Raw genomic sequence first — 17,539 nt, forward strand, 5'->3', positions numbered from 1 at the left:
AACTTGGCTTCATGTTTGGCATGGACACAATGGGCCAAAGGGCCTGGCCTGTTCCTGTGCTGTCCTGTACAAGGGTCTACGTCTTCACTTTCCCCAAGCATAATCTCACACAGGCAAAAAAGGTGATTTCACAAAAAATGCAGGTGAAAAGAATCATACCTGTTACTGCAGGGATACTAGTTTCATCCAGTGACATTGCCGTTTTGTACCATCTCACTGCTTCTTTCATTTTTCCTTGTAATATCATCTGATAGCCAAGCTCATTTGCAATCTCCGCATTATCCGAGGACATGCTGAACGCTCTTTCAACCAAGGTGTACGTCTGTTGAAGGATGATCTGGTTTCGTCCACACTATATTAACGTAATTTGATGAACAAATGTCAAACTTAATTAATTCTAGTAATTCACATATTAGTTTCGTATTTTCTCGGGTGGACATGTTATTTTAGCAAACCATGTTATGCACTACATTATTGACCACGCAGTCCATATTTAATACAAGTAGTTCTGTTATAATACAATAGTTGCATTGCTAAGACACCTCGCGTAAAATAAAATTACTTTATAAAAACAATTGTGTCAGTGGGGGAATGTGGGTTAGGGGGCTAGAGAGTTTCAGACTTGCAAATAAGTTAATTTTTCCCTGTAGGATTTTCAAAAATAAAGGTCATTTCAAAAGCAATAACTAAAGATTGCATGTCACTTTGTTTAATAGGGTACCTTGGCACAATGTCAATAGAAGCCACTGCTTGTCATTTACAAAGGCCTCCCTTCGTTAAATTAGCAGCTGTGTTCTTAATAGCCCATGGTATCTGAATACTGCGGGAATTCAGATGGAAACAGTTTTTTGCCCAAGACAGATCCACCACTGATTTTCCGGCACCCATAGTTCCAGAGCCTTTCTGGACTGTCCGTTTTGCTGGGAGGCCAAGATTGCCCGCAAAGTTAGCATTGGAAGTCGGCTATGGAAATGGATCTGCCAGCTATGGCCGGTCTAGAAATTAAGAGCCCTGGCCGCAGGGAACAAATTCGACCTGCTGATCAGTGCAGAAGTCCCGATGAGGTCGAGATCATCCGCCTCACCTGGCCGAGGCGCCACAATTTTGAGGGAATTCCAGGTGGATTGCAAGTGCATTCTTGTGATTTTGTCCAGATTAAAGGACGTGCCGGACACTAGTTGCCAGAAAATCGGTGGTGGACCTGTACTGTTTAAATTCAGGACAACTTTTTTTTGGCTGCATGTCAATTTCCAAAGTAACTTTTAAGTGTTTCTGTCATTCCCTGGGGTTTTTAAAGCTTATCTATTCACTCAAAAATTCAAACGTTTGGGGAAAGAAATCTCAAAACAAATATATTAATATGCTAACCATTCTGCTGAAAACCAACGCCACCTTGAAGAAAACAGAAGGATTGTGAGGTTCAAGGCGATCCAGTATACTGATCAGATCACCAAGTCTATTGCCAGCCTGGAAAAGATCATAACAAATATGAAGTGTTATCCATAGACGTCTGAATTGCAAAACCTGGGAAAATCTGTGCTAACACACTCTTCAACATACTTGAAATTTACCATTCTGCTCAAGCGCCATAAAAAAAATTGGCAATGTTTGGTTTAGTTTAGAGATACAGCATGGAAACAGGCCTTTTGGACCACTGAGACCACGCCAACCATCGATCACCCGTTCACACTAGTTCTGTTAACCCACTTTGTCATTTACTCCGTACACACTAGGGGCAATTTACAGAGGCAAATTAACCTACAAACCCGCAAGTCTTTGGGATGTGGGAGGAAACCAAAGCACTCGGAGGAAACCCACAGTCACAGAGAATGTGCAAACTCCACACAGACAGCAACCAATGTCAGGATCGAGCCTGTGTCACTGGCGCTGTGAGACAGCGGCTCTACCAGTTGCACTACTGCGCCATCGCATAAGGTACAGTTAAATTCAAATCTCATAATCATAATCATACTTTATTAGCCAAGTATGTTTTGCAACATGCGAGGAATTTGATTTGCCAGAGTCATATCAATAAAAAGCACCAAAACACACAAAATACATTTTAACAAACATCCACCACACTGACTCCTCCACATTCCTCACTGTGATGGAAGGCGGAAAAAAAAAGTTCAATCTCATCCCTTCTTTGTTCTCGAGGTCAGGGGCCTCGAGTCTTCTGTCGACGGGACGATCTTGGCTCCCATGGCCGACGGTCAGACCCTCCGCGTCGGGGAGACCAAGCTCCAGCATCAGGAGGAATCTCAGCTCCCCGCAACGGGCGAACGGACCCCGGGTCGGGGCTGGCCGAACCTCCTTCAACTTTGGAACTTCCCGACATCAGTCTCTGCCCAAGACTGCGAGCTCCTCGTTGGTGAAATCCGCAGGCCGCGGTTGGAGCGGCCATCCCAGGCAAGGGATGGCAGGCTCCAATGGCACATCCACGGCCCTGTGGTGGGGCTCAAAGTCAGTCTCGTGCAAGGCCTCCAGCTCCATGATGTTAGGCCGCAGAGCGACCGGAGATACGATCCGGAAAACAATCGCATCTCCGGCAAGGTAAGAGATTGAGAAAAAAATTCCCTCGACCCCTCCCCCTCCTCCCACATAAAACAAACCAAAGAACATTAACACAAACTTTTTAAAACACACTAAAAATAACAAAAAAGACGAAAAGACAGACAGACCGTTGGCGAGGCTGCCATCACTGACGGCGCCACCCGGTGGAGAGCCTTCGAACAATTGATATTATGGATTCTTACTTTGGAATTGATGCACGACATGCATGTCGGGTATCTGCATAATAATGCATTCAATTCACAAAATTCAAGACCAACATTCTTATCCAGTGGGAGAAAAATGTTTCCAACAAACATAAATATTTTATACAGCAAAAACTGGGTTTAAAACATTAATGTAAGCTTTGTTGAAAGAGGCCGGGAAACCAAATTACTTCGCATTTTGTCACGGATGAGAAATGTGAATAGACTTAATAAAAACACAGCAATTTGTACTAGTAGCCAGAGATGAGATGATCAGTGCAGGTATGATTAATTATTATCTTTCTTACCTCTTTAATATTTCCCTCTCTGCACAATAAATGGACAGCCAACACCTTTAGTGCTTCAAAATTATTACTCTCCTTTTCCAACACTCTGCAATAGATTTCAGAATACATTTTAAATTACAATTTAACAAATTGAATCTTAAAGTCCTAATTTCTCCAAATTTTAGAGAAATATTTCACGCTAAACTTCACATACAGAGATATTACATTTACAGTTCATCGATGGAGTGAAAGCAGCCTATTTTAGAAACAGCCTATATGCATAAGCAATCAGATTCACAACACATCTGTTTTTAATGAAGATGGAGATCAAAATTTCCTGCAGCTTTCCCACATGCATTTTGCAATTCAATTAATTTTATTTATATTTTTGTTCTCTAAACTTGTGGGTACAACAAAATCACCAGCAAAGGATTCTACTCCTGCTCCTACTGTAAAGGAGAAGCCATTGACAAACCAACTAAGAACGGTTTCCAGTATCTTGAAATTCCGAATTTGATGGCCTGAATTGGCCTCCACTGCCTTCTGTGGCAGAGAATTCCACAGATTCACAACTCTCCGGGTGAAAACATTTTTCCTCATCTCAGTCCTAAATGGCCTTACCCTTATTCACAAACTGTGACCCCTGGTTCTGGACTCCCCCAACACCGGGAACATTTTTTCTGCATCTAGCCTGTCATAGAAACATAGAAAATAAGTGCAGGAGGAGGCCATTTGGCCCTTCGAGCCAGCACCGCCATTCATTGTGATCATGGCTGATCATCCACAAACAGTAACCTGTGCCTGCCTTCTCCCCATATCCCTTGATTCTACTAGCCCCTAGAACTCTACCTAACTCTCTTAAATTCCAATCCTTTAAGGTTTATATGTTTCTATAAGATCCCCTCTCATTCTTCTAAATTCCAGTGAATGCAAGCCCAGTCGATCCATTCTTTCATCATATTCATCATATCCATTCTTTCATCATATCCATTCTTTCATCATTCTGCCAACCTCCTGTCCCCCCCCATCCGGACCAAACTCAGATCCTGGGGGGACAGGGCTTTCTCCATTGCTGCTCCCACCCTCTGGAACTCACTACCCCAAACCGTCAGAGACTCCTCCTCACTCACCACATTCAAAACATCACTGAAGTCTCACCTGTTCAGCACTGCCTTCAACCACTGACCGTCACCTCACCTTCTGTCTCCTTTTTCTGTTCGTTTACTTATTTATCTATTTATTTTCTTCTCTATGTTCTAGTAATCCCTGTAAAGCGTCTTTGAGTGTTTGAAAAGCGCTATATAAATGTAATGCATTATTATTATTATTATTATATGTCAGTCCCGCCATCCCGGGAATTAACCTGGTGAACCTAACGCTGTACTCCCTCAATAGCAAGAACATCCTTCCTCAAATTAAGAGAACAAAACTGCACACAATACTCCAGGTGTGATCTCACCAGGGCCCTGTACAACTGCAGTAGGACCTCTTTGCTCCAAAACTCAAATCCTCTCGCAATGAAGGCCAACATGCCATTAGCTTTCTTCACTGCCTGCTGTACCCGCATGCTTACTTTCAGTGACTGATGTACAAGAACATCCAGGTCTCATTGCACCTCCCCTTTTCCTAATCTGACACCATTCAGATAATAATCTACTTTCCTATTCTTGCCACCAAAGTGGATAACCTCACATTTATCCACATTACATTTAGAGGGATATGGGCCAAACGCAGGCAGGACTAGTGTAGCTGGGACATGTTGGCCAGTGTGGGCCATGTTGGGCAAGTTGGGCCGAAAGGCCTGTTTCCACGTTGTATGACCCTAGGCTGCACTAGATGCATGCAAAGAACTTATTATCATATTGCACTTACTCTGAACTGGAAATGACAACTGCAGTACAACTGTAGTCTAAGATTCTCTGTTGGTTATACATAGGCTACTTTCTGGACGATTATAACTGCAACCATAATCATGCACAGATAACATTCAACAGAACAAAACACAAAGTGCTGGTTTAAACCGAAGATAGACACAAAAAGTTGGAGTAACTCAGCGGGACTGGCAGCATCTCTGGGGAAAAGGAATGGGTGACGTTTCGGGTCGAGACCCTTCTTCAGACTGGGTCTCAACCCGAAACGTATACCGTTCCTTCTCTCCAGAGATGCTGCCCGTCCCTCTGAGTTACTCCAACTTTTTGTGTCTATCTTCGGTTTAAACCAGCATCTGCAGTTCCTTCCTACCCATCTGTGGAGGGAATGGACAGGTGGAGCGTTGGGTCAGGACTGTTAAAGGAAACTTTAACACAAGTTTTCTTTAACAGGACTCTTCTTCACATTCCAGCTCTTAGTGCTCATTTTGTGCAAAGACGCTGCCTGAACACTGAGATACTACAGCACTTTGTTTTCTGTTCAAGATTCCAGCATCTGTAGTTGCTTGAAACTAACCAAACCTCTCCTGCATTGGTGCAGCACCTTCTCCCCCCTCTCCCCTCCCCTCTCTCCCTCTCTCCCTCCACCCCCCTTCCCCTTCCCTCCTCCCCCACTCCATCCCCCTCAACCCCTTTTATCCTCCCTCCTCCCCCTCCCTCCCCAGGAGATAATTTAAATTAAAAAATGTGAATAACTTTAAAAATATAACACCGATTTCAATGAAACTTTTTCCATTAGCACCAAAGGGACAACAGTGAGTAAGGTGGGCCTAAAATTGTGGCGGTATCATGTGCCGTTTTAGCTGTAGTTCAGGAACAAACAAACAAGAGTTTTAGTATATAGATAGATGCTGTTAATTGAACATCTTTACCTGTGGACTGTCTCAATTGTCTGTTCCCAATCCTGCAAGGCTAGTTGCAGCTCGATCTTCTTTATAAAAGCAGGCAGGAAGCCAGGAAAATTAACCATTATTTGGTTTACCATTTCCAAAGCCCCTGAGAAGTTCTGTCGCATCTCAAAGTACTGTGCCTATTGACAAGAAATAATATTCTCAAGTCACAAATAAGCAAATGGAATAACTCCATACCTTAACTGCTTCATACTTTTAGGGTGGATAACTGGATATTTTAGCTGAATATTATCATGAACTTAGTTTCGAGACAGCATGAAAACACGACGATTGGTCTACAGAGTCCGTGCTGACCTTCGATCACCCGTTCACACCAGTTCTATGTTATCCCACATTCTCACCACTCTCTGCACACTCGGGGTAATTTATGGAGGCCAATTAACCTACAAATTCGCACGCCTTTGGTTTATGGGAGGGAACCGGAGCACCCGGAGAAAACCCAACTCCACATAGAAAGCACCCAAGGTCAGGATTGAACCCGGGTCTCTGGAGCTGTGAGACAACAGCTCCATTAGCTACATCACTGTGCCATCCCTTATTGATGTCAATTGTAATTTCAAAACAACTTTACAATATGAATAAACCCAGTGCACAGGAATTTTTTCAACCTCAAATCCAAAGAGGCAGCAACTTATTCTAAATTATTTAGATGATTAGAAATCGATCGACTCCCAGAACAGGAAATGATTTTTATGTAATACAAGACCAAGTTGGACCTGTTGGGCCCAAACCTCTCCTGCATTGGTGCAGCACCTCTCCTTTCCCCCTCCCCTCTCCCTCTCCCTCTCCCTCTCCCCCTCCCCTCTCCCTCCCCCTCCCCTCTCCCTCTCCCCCTCCCCTCTCCCTCTCCCCCTCCCCTCTCCCTCTCCCCCTCCCCTCTCCCTCTCCCCCTCCCCCTCTCCCCCCTCGTCCTCCCCCTCCCACTCCCTCCCCCTCCCACTCCCTCCTCCTTCCCCTCCCTCCTCCTTCCCCTCCCTCCCCTCCCTCCCCTCCCCCTCCCTCCACCACCCCTCTCCCCTTCCCCTCCCCCTCAACCCCCCTTATCCTCCCTCCTCCCCTCTCCCTCCCTCCCTCCACCCTCCCTAGGAGATAGATTTAAACTTAAAAATGTGAATAACTTAAAAAACATAAAATAAATTTCCATGAAACTTCTTCCATTAGCACCAAAGGGACGACGGTGAGTAAGGTGGGCCTAAAATTGTCGCGCTATCGTGCACCGTTTTGGCTGTAGTTCAGGAACAAACAAACAAACAAACGAGAGTTTTAGTTTATAGATATGTGTCCTACTTTTTGTTGCATCTTTCTTGTCAATTGTGTTTGGTGCACTTGGTGTTGACTCTCAAACAGGTTACAAAAATGGACAGGGAGGTGCACAGCCAACTTTAGTTCCATTAAATTAGAGGCTGTTGATAAGTAATAGATTCCTTTATTTGTCCCACGCCGGGGAGATTTATAAAGAGTAGGCACGAGGAGCATTATAGCCCAAAGAATGTAAGAGTTTGTTTGAATGCACTGAACAATAAAAATCATGATTCCAGGAAGGAATTATGACAGGGAAAGAGACCAAGGCATACAAAGAAGGAAAAAAAAGATATTTCAAAGGAAACGATTTCCTTTGTTGCATTTTGGTTGAGGGAAAATTGAACGACCTGATATAAAGAGATTGATTGTGCAACTTGATTTGAGGAATTGATGTTAACCGTTCCTTTACCTCTCTAGAGAACATGGATAGGGGACTTTTCAGGTCAGGACCAACCCCCCCACACCCCGATCCATGAGTCATTCCAGTATTTTGTCTTTTTTTGTAAACCAGCAACTGCAGTTCCTTGTTTCTACATGTAACTGTTTTGTTATGTTTTACAGTGAACATACTGTCAATAACAATGTGAAAAGCATTCCGATTAAATTAATGGGCTACATTATTTGGGTTATGAATTATTCAAGCAGAGATATTGAAAAGGTTAGCTACTTGATCAATGAGATATGTAAAAGGTTGCTAAGGGAAGGGAGGAAATTGCAGGCAACCCGACCATAATTTTCCAAACATCTAATGATTCTGACAGAGATGGTTTTTGATGAAGTTTGGAAAGAGATGCTGCGACAAATGTGATATAACTGGAATTCCAAAAGGCATTTGTAAAGGTGCACCAAATTAGTTTGTGTAAGAAAATAACTGCAAATGCTGGTGCCAATTATTTTGTCATCAAGTCGGAAGGCCATGGAATAAAAGGAACTGTAACAGCACGGATACTTGCCGAAGTACCAGAACTTCATTATAGAGTCATAGAATGATACAGTGTGGAAACAGGCCCTAATGCCCAACTTGCCCACACCGGCCAACATGTCCCAGCTACACAAGTCCCACCTGCCTGTGTTGAGTCCATACTCTTCCAAACCTGTCCTATCCATGTACTTGTCTAACTGTTTTTTGAAAGTTGGAATAGTCTCTACCTCGACTACCTCCTCTGGCAGCTTCTTCCATACACCCACCACCCTTTATGTGAAAAAGTTACCCCTCAATTAGTATTAAATCTTTTCCACTTCACCTTAAACCGATGTCCTCTGGTCCTCGATTCACCTACTCTGGACAAGAGACTGTGCCTCTACCTGATTTATTCCTCTCATGATTTTATACACCTCAATAAAATCACCCCTCATCCTACTGCACTCCAATGAATACAGTCCCAGCCTACTCAACCTCTCTCTATATTTATGGTGGAGTTCACTGGGGGCTGATATTAGCATTGTTCTCTTAACATATTATTTTGACGTGGGTGTACAGCATACAATTTCCACATATGCACATCACTTTGAATCTGAGTGAACTGTAACGATAGCAGTGGACTTCAGGAAGAGGTAGGCAGGATGGTGAAATGAGTGGATAGAAAATGCCTGGAACATGCTGCCAAGGGTGGTGGTGGAGGCAGATATGATAATGGCATTTAAGAGACTTTAGGATAGGCACATGGTTGTACAGGGAATGGAGGGATATGGAGTAATGGGCTTGCATAAGAAGTCCATAATTCCCTCAAAGTGGCAACATTACTAGATAAGAGGGGCAAAGTTTAAAGGAGATGTATCGGAGAAAACTTTAGACAGAGTGGCGCGTGCCTGATACATGCTACCAGCGGTGAAAAGGCAGATAAGACAGTGGCGTTTTAGAGATTTTTATGTAAGCATATGCATATGCAGGGAATGGAGGGATATCGATTATGTGCAGGCAGATAAGAGTTGGCATCATGTTTGGCACAGACATTGTGAGCTAAATGTTCCTGTGCTGCAGAGGACATAGGTTTAAGGTGCGAGGGGAACGATTTAATAGAAACCTGAGGGGCTATTTTGTCTCACAGAGGGTGGTGGGTATACAGAACAGGCTGCTAGAGGAGATAGTTAAGCAGGTACAATAACAACATTTAACAGATATTTAGACAGGTACATGGATAGGAAAGGTTTAGAAGCTTTAGGCCAAATACAGGCAATTAGGATGTAATAAAAAGGAATTGCAGATGCTGGTTTATACGAAAGGTAGGCATAAAATGCTGGAGTAACTCAGTGGGTCAGGCAGCGCCTCTAGAGAACATGGATAGGTGACATTTCAGGTTGGGAGAAGAGTCCCAACCCAAAACATCACCTATCCATCTTCTCCAGAGATGCTGCCTGACCCGGCATTATTCCAGCATTTTGTCTCTATCGCAGGCAAAAAGGACTGGCTTAGATGGCGCATCGTGGTTGGTGTGGTCGAGTTGGTCCTAAGGGCCTATATCCATGCTGTAAGACTCCATGATTCTAATTTCATTCTTTTATTTCTCTAGTATCTCTTAACCCCAGTTTTTAAACTCACTTTCCCCATCATGGCAAATACATCATTTCCATCTTGGATTCCTTCATCAAGGTATTTGATGGCCTTTTTAGCATTTGCATCTTTCCCACTGGTTAGATCAATCCATCCTTTCAAGATTAGACCCTGGTAAAAAGGTACATAGAACAATAATTATTACGCGGGCAAATGGAGGAATATGCAAGACAACATCCTGTAACCATTACAGTTCAGAGGGAATCTGGGTGTAAAGGATAATGAGTAGAGATCTGATTTGTAATACCAACGCATGAAACACCCAGCTATGGGAAAGTCAGAATCTTGACAACACAAATGGTCAGATTTTAAAAAGGCACAAAGTGCTGGAGTAACTCAGTAGGTCCGGCAGCATCCCTGGAGAACATGGATAGGTGATTTGAGGAGATTTCGCAGTGTTCTGCAAAGTTTCCGAAGAAGGGTACCGACCCAAAACATCATCTATCCATGTCCTCCGGAGATGCTGCTTCACCGGCTGAGTCACTACAGCATTTTGTGTCTTTTTCTGTAAACCAGCATCTGCCGTTCCTTGTGTCTACAAAGAGTCAGATCTTTTGCTGGTGTAATGCCTGGGAAAACATTGCTTCTAACAGAGGCACGAGGAACTGCAAATGCTGGAATTATCAGCAAAATACAGTGCTGGAGGAACTTAGCAGGTCAGGCAGCATCTGTGCAAGGAATGGACAGGAGCTCTTCAGATTGATCCTGACCTGTAACATCTCAGTCTGAAGCAGGGTCCCGGCACGAAACGTCATCTGTCCATTCTTTGCACAGTTGCTGCCTGACCGTTGAGTTCCTCCAGCACTTGCCCTGCTTCTTCCAGCAAGGTCCAGGGTGCTGATTCAGCTTGGAGCTGGATGCTTGCTCATCGTTGTGGCCCACAGCAGTGAGTGCCTCTCACAGCACAACTGCCCCCTGCATGGCCACAGCAGCTTTGACAGCTGCCAAGAGTCCGTCCTCAATCTCACCCGTACATCTCTCTGCTCCTTGCAGAGTCCTTGCATTTTCCTGTGGTTTGCAACTTATTCACCCACACGTGTCTGTCAACATCCCTTTGATTTTTTCATCACTTACAGTGCTGAAGAGAAAACTGAAGGGAACGAGCCCCCAAAACAAGCATAGGCTAAAGATGGCTGCGATACAGGTCTGGCAGAGAATCACCAGAGAAAACACCCAGCAACTGGTGATGTCCATGAATCGCAGACTTCAAGCAGTCATTGCATGCAAAGGATATGCAACAAAATACTAAACATGACTACTTTCATTTACATGACATTGCTGTGTCCCAAACATTATGGTGCCCTGAAATGGGGGGACTATGTATAAACACTGCTGTAATTTCTACATGGTGAAACCAAAATGTATAAAAATGGCCTTTATTAAAATCTGACTATGTGCACTTTAACCACATGTGATTTTTTCTATTACAAATCTCAAATTGTGGAGGACAAAGGCAAATAAATAAATGATAGGTCTTTGTCGCAAACATTATAGAGGGCATTGTACCTACAATAAAAGGTAATTTCACAGTTGCCAATTAACATGCTGCCATGTTTGTAGGGTGGCTGGAAACCAGAGCATCCAGAGAAATCCACAGGGAGAATGTGCAAACTTCACATAGAAAACACCTGAGGTCAGGATCAAACCCTGATGCCTGTAAACATGAGGCATCAGCACTAGCTGTGCTAGTGTGTGATCATGTCATAATATTTTATCAATGAAAAGAAAAATCTATATCATAATTCCTGTATCTAAATTGAAGAATTATCAAACAAAATACACATATAGAGAATATATAGTAAGTTTACCGACCTTTCGTGATCCACTCGAAACCTTGATCATTCTGTCAACATATTCACGAGCTTTGTCGTGACGCCCAATATGCCAAAGAAAGAGACTAGCAAAATACAACGCCATCTGCCCTGCAGTCTTCCGGTTCTCTTTGAGTTTGCTATCCAGTTCTTGAATGGTGTCACGATCTTTTATCAAGGCAAAATTTTTAGTGTATAAAATTATGAGAAGATTAGATAGGGGAGCCAGTCAGAACCTTTTTCCCTGGGGTGGAAATGTCCAACACATAGCGTTATGGTGAGAGGGGAAACGTTTAATGGAGATGTGCGGTACAAGGTTTTTTTACACAGAGCGGACGCCTCGCCATGGGGTGGAGGTGGAGGACGAAGCGATAGTGGTGTTTATGAGGCTTTTAGATAGGCACATGGGTGTACAGGGAATAGAGGGATATGGATCATGGACAAGTAGATGAGATCTGTTTAGCTAGGCAACGTTCCGCAGAAACATTGTGGGCCACAGAGCCCGTTCCTGTGCTCTGCCAGCAGTGCCACTTTTCCCTTGCATGCATTGGTTGGAAAATATGCTTACCTGGAGCTGAACATTTTTTATGAGCATAGATTAAAGCCATGGTGGTGCAGAGTGAGACATCTTGCTTCTCCCCAACAACCTCAAGCTCACGGATAGCTTCTTGAATGCGATCTACATACACAAAATAGAGACAATTTAGGAATTATATAATTTGTCTCATTATTATTTAATCTGTGAATGTTATGAAAGTGCATTTGACATTTTCACTACGCTACATTACCTTCCATAAGAATCCCATAAGCACGGAAGAATAGGAACACCGCATCATTGCCATACTTTTTAAGACCCACATCTGCAGCAATCTGGATATGATTAAAGTAATTTTTTTGGCAGTAGTAGTTTATTAGTGCCTGCAAAGTCAAAATAGTAACATAAATGTAATTAATTCAACTTTACCTAATCTTCCACAAGCCACCAATTCCTCCATAACCCATCCTTTTCAGGCAGCATTTTTCTTTCATTTGAATGAACAAATCTACCTTCATAGGTCAGAGCCTGTTATAATCTTTGATTGCACCAACAGCATGTTACAGCACAACATTAAGAATGATTGAAAGATACAACATGGAAACTGGCCCTTTGGCTCACCGTCACACACCCCAGGGCTTGGGACACAGTTCCTCCCACCCCCATTCTCCCTGCCCCCCCCCCCCCCCACAAACTAATTCTCCCCAAGGACAGTACAGTTCCCCCTACCTACCCCACAATTTCCCCCTGGACAGTCCCTCCTCTACTTTCCACCCCCACTCACCTCAGGGCTCGGAACAGATTCTCCCCACTCTCCCTGGGGACACAAATCCCCCCAAACCCCCACTCTCCCGAGACAGATCCTGCCATGCTCTACTCACCCCGTGGACACAGAGCCACCCCCAACCCACCCCCCACACTCTCACCCCCGGGGACACAGAGCCAACCCCCCCACACCCCACCCCCCACCCACCCCCGGGGACACAGAGCCACAGAGCCACCACCCCCCACACTCTCACCCCCGGGGACACAGAGCCAATCCCCCCACACCCCACTCACCCCCGGGGACACAGAGCCACACCCACCCCCCACACCCCAACCCACCCCCCACACTCCAACCCACCCCCCACACTCTCACCCCCGGGGACACAGAGCCAACCCCCCCCCCCCACACCCCCCACCCACCCCCGGGGACACAGAGCCACCCCCCCCCACACTCTCACCCCCGGGGACACAGAGCCAACCCCCCCCCCACACCCCACCCCACACCACACCACACCCCACCCCACACTCACCCCCAGGGACACAGAGCCACCCCCCCCCCCCCCCCACACACACCCCAACCCACCCCCCCACACTCTCACCCCCGGGGACACAGAGCCAACCCCCCCCCCACCCCACATTCACCCCGGGGACACAGAACCACAGAGCCACCCCCACCCCAACCCCCACCCCCACCCCACACAACCCAACCCCCCCACACTCTCACCCCCGGGGACACAGAGCCAACCCCCCCCCCCCCCCACACCCCCCACCCCACACTCACCCCCGGGGACACAGAGCCACCCACCCCCCACACTCTCACCCCCGGGGACACAGAGCCAACACCCCCCCCACACCCCACCCCACACTCACCCCCAGGGACACAGAGCCACAGAGCCACCCCCCCCCCCCCCCACACACACCCCAACCCACCCCCCACACTCTCACCCCCGGGGACACAGAGCCACCCACCCCCCACACTCTCACCCCCGGGGACACAGAGCCAACCCCCCACCCCCCCACACCCCCCACCCCACACTCACCCCCGGGGACACAGAGCCACAGAGCCACCCACCCCCCACACTCTCACCCCCGGGGACACAGAGCCAACACCCCCCCCCACACTCACCCCCAGGGACACAGAGCCACAGAGCCACCCCCCCCCCCCCACACACACCCCAACCCACCCCCCACACTCTCACCCCCGGGGACACAGAGCCACCCCCCCCCCCCCACACACACCCCAACCCACCCCCCACACTCTCACCCCCGGGGACACAGAGCCAACCCCCCCCCCCACCCCACATTCACCCCCGGGGACACAGAACCACAGAGCCACCCCCACCCCCCCACCCCCACCCCCACCCCACCTCCCCCCCCCAACCCCCCAACCCCCCCACACTCCCACCCCCGGGGACACAGAGTCACCCCACCCACTCTCACCCCCGGGGACAGTCCCCTCACCCCCACTTTACCTGGCACACCCCGGGCCCCGGGTCACGTCTCCCCGGCCCTCTCCCCGCCTCCCTTCACAGGCCTTGTCAACAGATCTACCCCTCACTCTCCCCCCTCACCAGGGTGACCGGGTCCTGCTCCGCCATCGCCGCGCCGGCCCGGGGTTGCTCCCAGTCTCAGGGCCCGGGCTGGGGCTGTGGTCGTGGTCGGGGGCCGGTGACTGCACTGCCCGGGGCCCGGGGCTGAAGCTCGCGCTGCGCCGGGGCGGCGGGTAACGGCACGGGGGGGGGGGGGGGGGGGCTGTGACCGGACGGAGGCCCGGGGCTGAAGCTCGAGCTGCTCCGCCGCCGCCGCTGCCCGTCTCCCTGGCAACCGCTGCCCGTCTCCCTGGCAACCGCCGCCCGCCGAACCATCGATCAGTCGGTGGGTCGGAGCCGCTCCGCTCATCGACTGCTCCGGATCCGCACCCGGAGTCACCCCTCCCCGCACCCGGAGTCACCCCTCCCCGCACCCGGAGTCACCCCTACACCCGGAGTCACCCCCACACCCGGAGTCACCCCCTCACCCGGAGTCACCCCCACACCCGGAGTCACCCCTACACCCGGAGTCACCCCCATACCCGGAGTAACCCCTACACCCGGAATCACCCCCTCACCCGGAGTCACCCCCACACCTGGAGTCACCCCTACACCTGGAGTCACCCCTCCCCGCACCCGGAGTCACCCCTACACCTGGAGTCATCCCTGCCCGCACCCACCCTAAACCCGGAGTAACCCCTACACCCGGAGTCACCCCTACACCCGGAGTCACCCCTACACCCGGAGTCATCCCTGCCCGCACCCACCCTAAACCCGGAGTCACCCCTATATCCGGAGTCATCCCTACCCGCACCCAACCCTGCACTTGGAGTCACCCCTACACCCGGAGTCACCCCTAACCACACTCGGAGTCACTCCTAACCGCACCCAGAGTCACCCCTACACCCGGAATCACTCCTACCCGCACCCAGAGTCACCTCTAACCGCACCATGAGTCACCCCTAACCGCACCCGGAGTCACCCCTAACCGCACCCGGAGTCACCCCTACACCCGGAGTCACCCCTACACCCGGAGTCACCCCTACACCCGGATTCACCCCTGCACCCGGAGTCATCCCTTCCCACACCCAAAGTCACACCCAGTCAACACGATGTGTTCCTGCCTCCTACACACAGATGGCACACCCTCTCCCAACACCGACACCCCTACCCGGATCTCACCCTGACATTGGAGTCACCATCCACTGGAGTCACTCCCTGTCCACACAAGGAGTCACTACCTCCCCCAAAACCTGGAGTCACCTCCACAGCTGGAGTAATATCACCAACACCCAAATCTCACCCCCCCCCCCCACCCACAAACACCCGGCGTCACCCCTCCAACATCAAAAGTCATCCCACCAACCCGATCTCACCCCCACATCCAATGCTCACTCCGCCTCCATACCTGGATCTCACCCCAAAACCCAGAGATGGAATAGAGAGAGGTAAGTCCTCTGTCAACAATGATGGAGGGGAAGGTGTAGTCCAGACTTGACGGAGATGTCAGGAGCCCTGGTTGGATAATGTTCTCATCTGAACAAATATGCCAGAAAGGCAAGAATTGGATTATGGAATAGGTTAGAAGATACAAATTAGTATTAGTATTTGATTAGTACAGGTGTCAGAGGTTATGGGGAGAAGGCAGGAGAATGGGGTTAGATGGCATTCCAGAGAAGACAATCCAAGTTTGTCCAGCCTCTCCCTGTAGCTAATAGCCTCTATTCCAGGCAGCATTCTGGTAAACCTCCTCTGCACTCTCTCCAAAGCCTCCACCTCCTCCCTGCAATGGGGTGATCAGAAATGCACACAATACTCCAAATGCAGCCTAATCAAAGTACTATAAAGTTGCATCATTATTTCCTGAACCTAATACTGAAAACCCCCATAATAAACCTCGGGTAAATATATTACAAATTTAACCAATTCTCTTATAATTTTCTTGAATTTCAAGGTTTTAAGGTCTCGATTTAATACATCAACATTCAATTAAATATTCAATTATACAGCCCACAGTTTCTGAATGCTGTAAGTTGTAATAATTAATATACCAAAGGTATTTATTTCACAAAATGCTGGAGTAACTCAGCAGGTCAGGCAGCATCTCAGGAGAGAAGAAATGGGTGACGTTTTGGGTCGAGACCCTTCTTCAGACTGATGATAATTAATATACCAGTAGTTATTGTTATTTTCTGATTAATTGAGTATTTTATGGCTATTATTTCCATGACCAATCTGATCTGCAATGAAGTCACCAAGGCCCCACAAGAGGGAGCCAAATGATCAAATGAACCCTATCAAAACTTTTAAAAATTGGCAGCAGCATTTTAAATGTAATCAAGCTCATCCTTCAATGAATCATTAATACAATGTTTTGTTAAATAGAAATGATGGAGCAATACCAATTTAGTTCAGTTTAATTTCAGTTCAGTTCAGAACCAAGAACCAATTTAGAATTACAGCCCCTTCAGTCCACCAAATCGATGCCGACCAATGATCACCTGTTCATACTATTCAATGTCATCTCACTTTCTCATCCACCCCCTACACACTAGGAGCAATTTACAGTGGACCAATTAACGTACAAACCCACACATGTTTGGGATGTGTTTTATGGTGTGACATATATTCTTGATTGGTCAGGGTGTCAGGGGTTGTGGGGAGAAAGCAGGAAAATGGGGTTGAGAGGGAAAGATAGATCAGCCATGATTGAATGGCGGAGTGGACTTGATGGGTCAAATGGCCTAATTCTGCTCCGAGAACTTATGAATTTATGTGTCACCCTTAATTAAACTGATCAATGATCCTTATTTCAATCCAGATAAAACCAAAGATTTTTTGTATTTTCAGCTGTTCATTCCAAACACATGTTTGAACAGCTAAGTCCCCCATGAATGAATAACCTACAAAATAACATTGGTTGTCCCACTTGGAGTGGCACGGTGGCACAGCTGGTAGAGCCGCTGCTTCACAATGCCAGAGACCCGGGTTCAATCCTGACCTCGGTGCTGTCTGTGTGTGGAGTTTGCACATTCTCTCTGTGACCGCGTGGGTTTCCTCTGGTTGTTCCAGTTTCCTGCCACTTCCCAAAGAAATGCGGGTTTGTAGGTTAACTATGTAAATTGTCCCCTAGTGTGTATGTAAGGAGATGAGACAGTGGGATA

At 47.5% G+C, this 17,539-nt stretch overlaps 1 protein-coding gene across 1 annotated transcript in view; it reads right to left on the bottom strand.

Annotated features, from left to right (window-relative positions):
• Nucleotides 1-14,588, bottom strand: part of ttc21b (tetratricopeptide repeat domain 21B) — a 53,449-nt gene extending 38,861 nt beyond the window's left edge. The window contains exons 1-9 of the mRNA XM_078403788.1: nucleotides 14,418-14,588; nucleotides 12,335-12,464; nucleotides 12,115-12,225; nucleotides 11,548-11,714; nucleotides 9,724-9,846; nucleotides 5,844-6,001; nucleotides 3,065-3,149; nucleotides 1,369-1,467; nucleotides 160-352 (exon numbers count right to left, since the gene is read on the bottom strand). Of these exons, the coding sequence (XP_078259914.1) occupies nucleotides 160-352; nucleotides 1,369-1,467; nucleotides 3,065-3,149; nucleotides 5,844-6,001; nucleotides 9,724-9,846; nucleotides 11,548-11,714; nucleotides 12,115-12,225; nucleotides 12,335-12,464; nucleotides 14,418-14,444 (1,093 nt within the window). The 5' untranslated portion in view covers nucleotides 14,445-14,588. The remainder of the gene's footprint in view (nucleotides 1-159; nucleotides 353-1,368; nucleotides 1,468-3,064; nucleotides 3,150-5,843; nucleotides 6,002-9,723; nucleotides 9,847-11,547; nucleotides 11,715-12,114; nucleotides 12,226-12,334; nucleotides 12,465-14,417) is intronic.
• Between the last annotated feature and the right edge of the window lie 2,951 nt (nucleotides 14,589-17,539).

Source organism: Rhinoraja longicauda, chromosome 8, assembly GCF_053455715.1.
Source record: "Rhinoraja longicauda isolate Sanriku21f chromosome 8, sRhiLon1.1, whole genome shotgun sequence".
Lineage (NCBI taxonomy): Eukaryota > Metazoa > Chordata > Chondrichthyes > Rajiformes > Arhynchobatidae > Rhinoraja > Rhinoraja longicauda.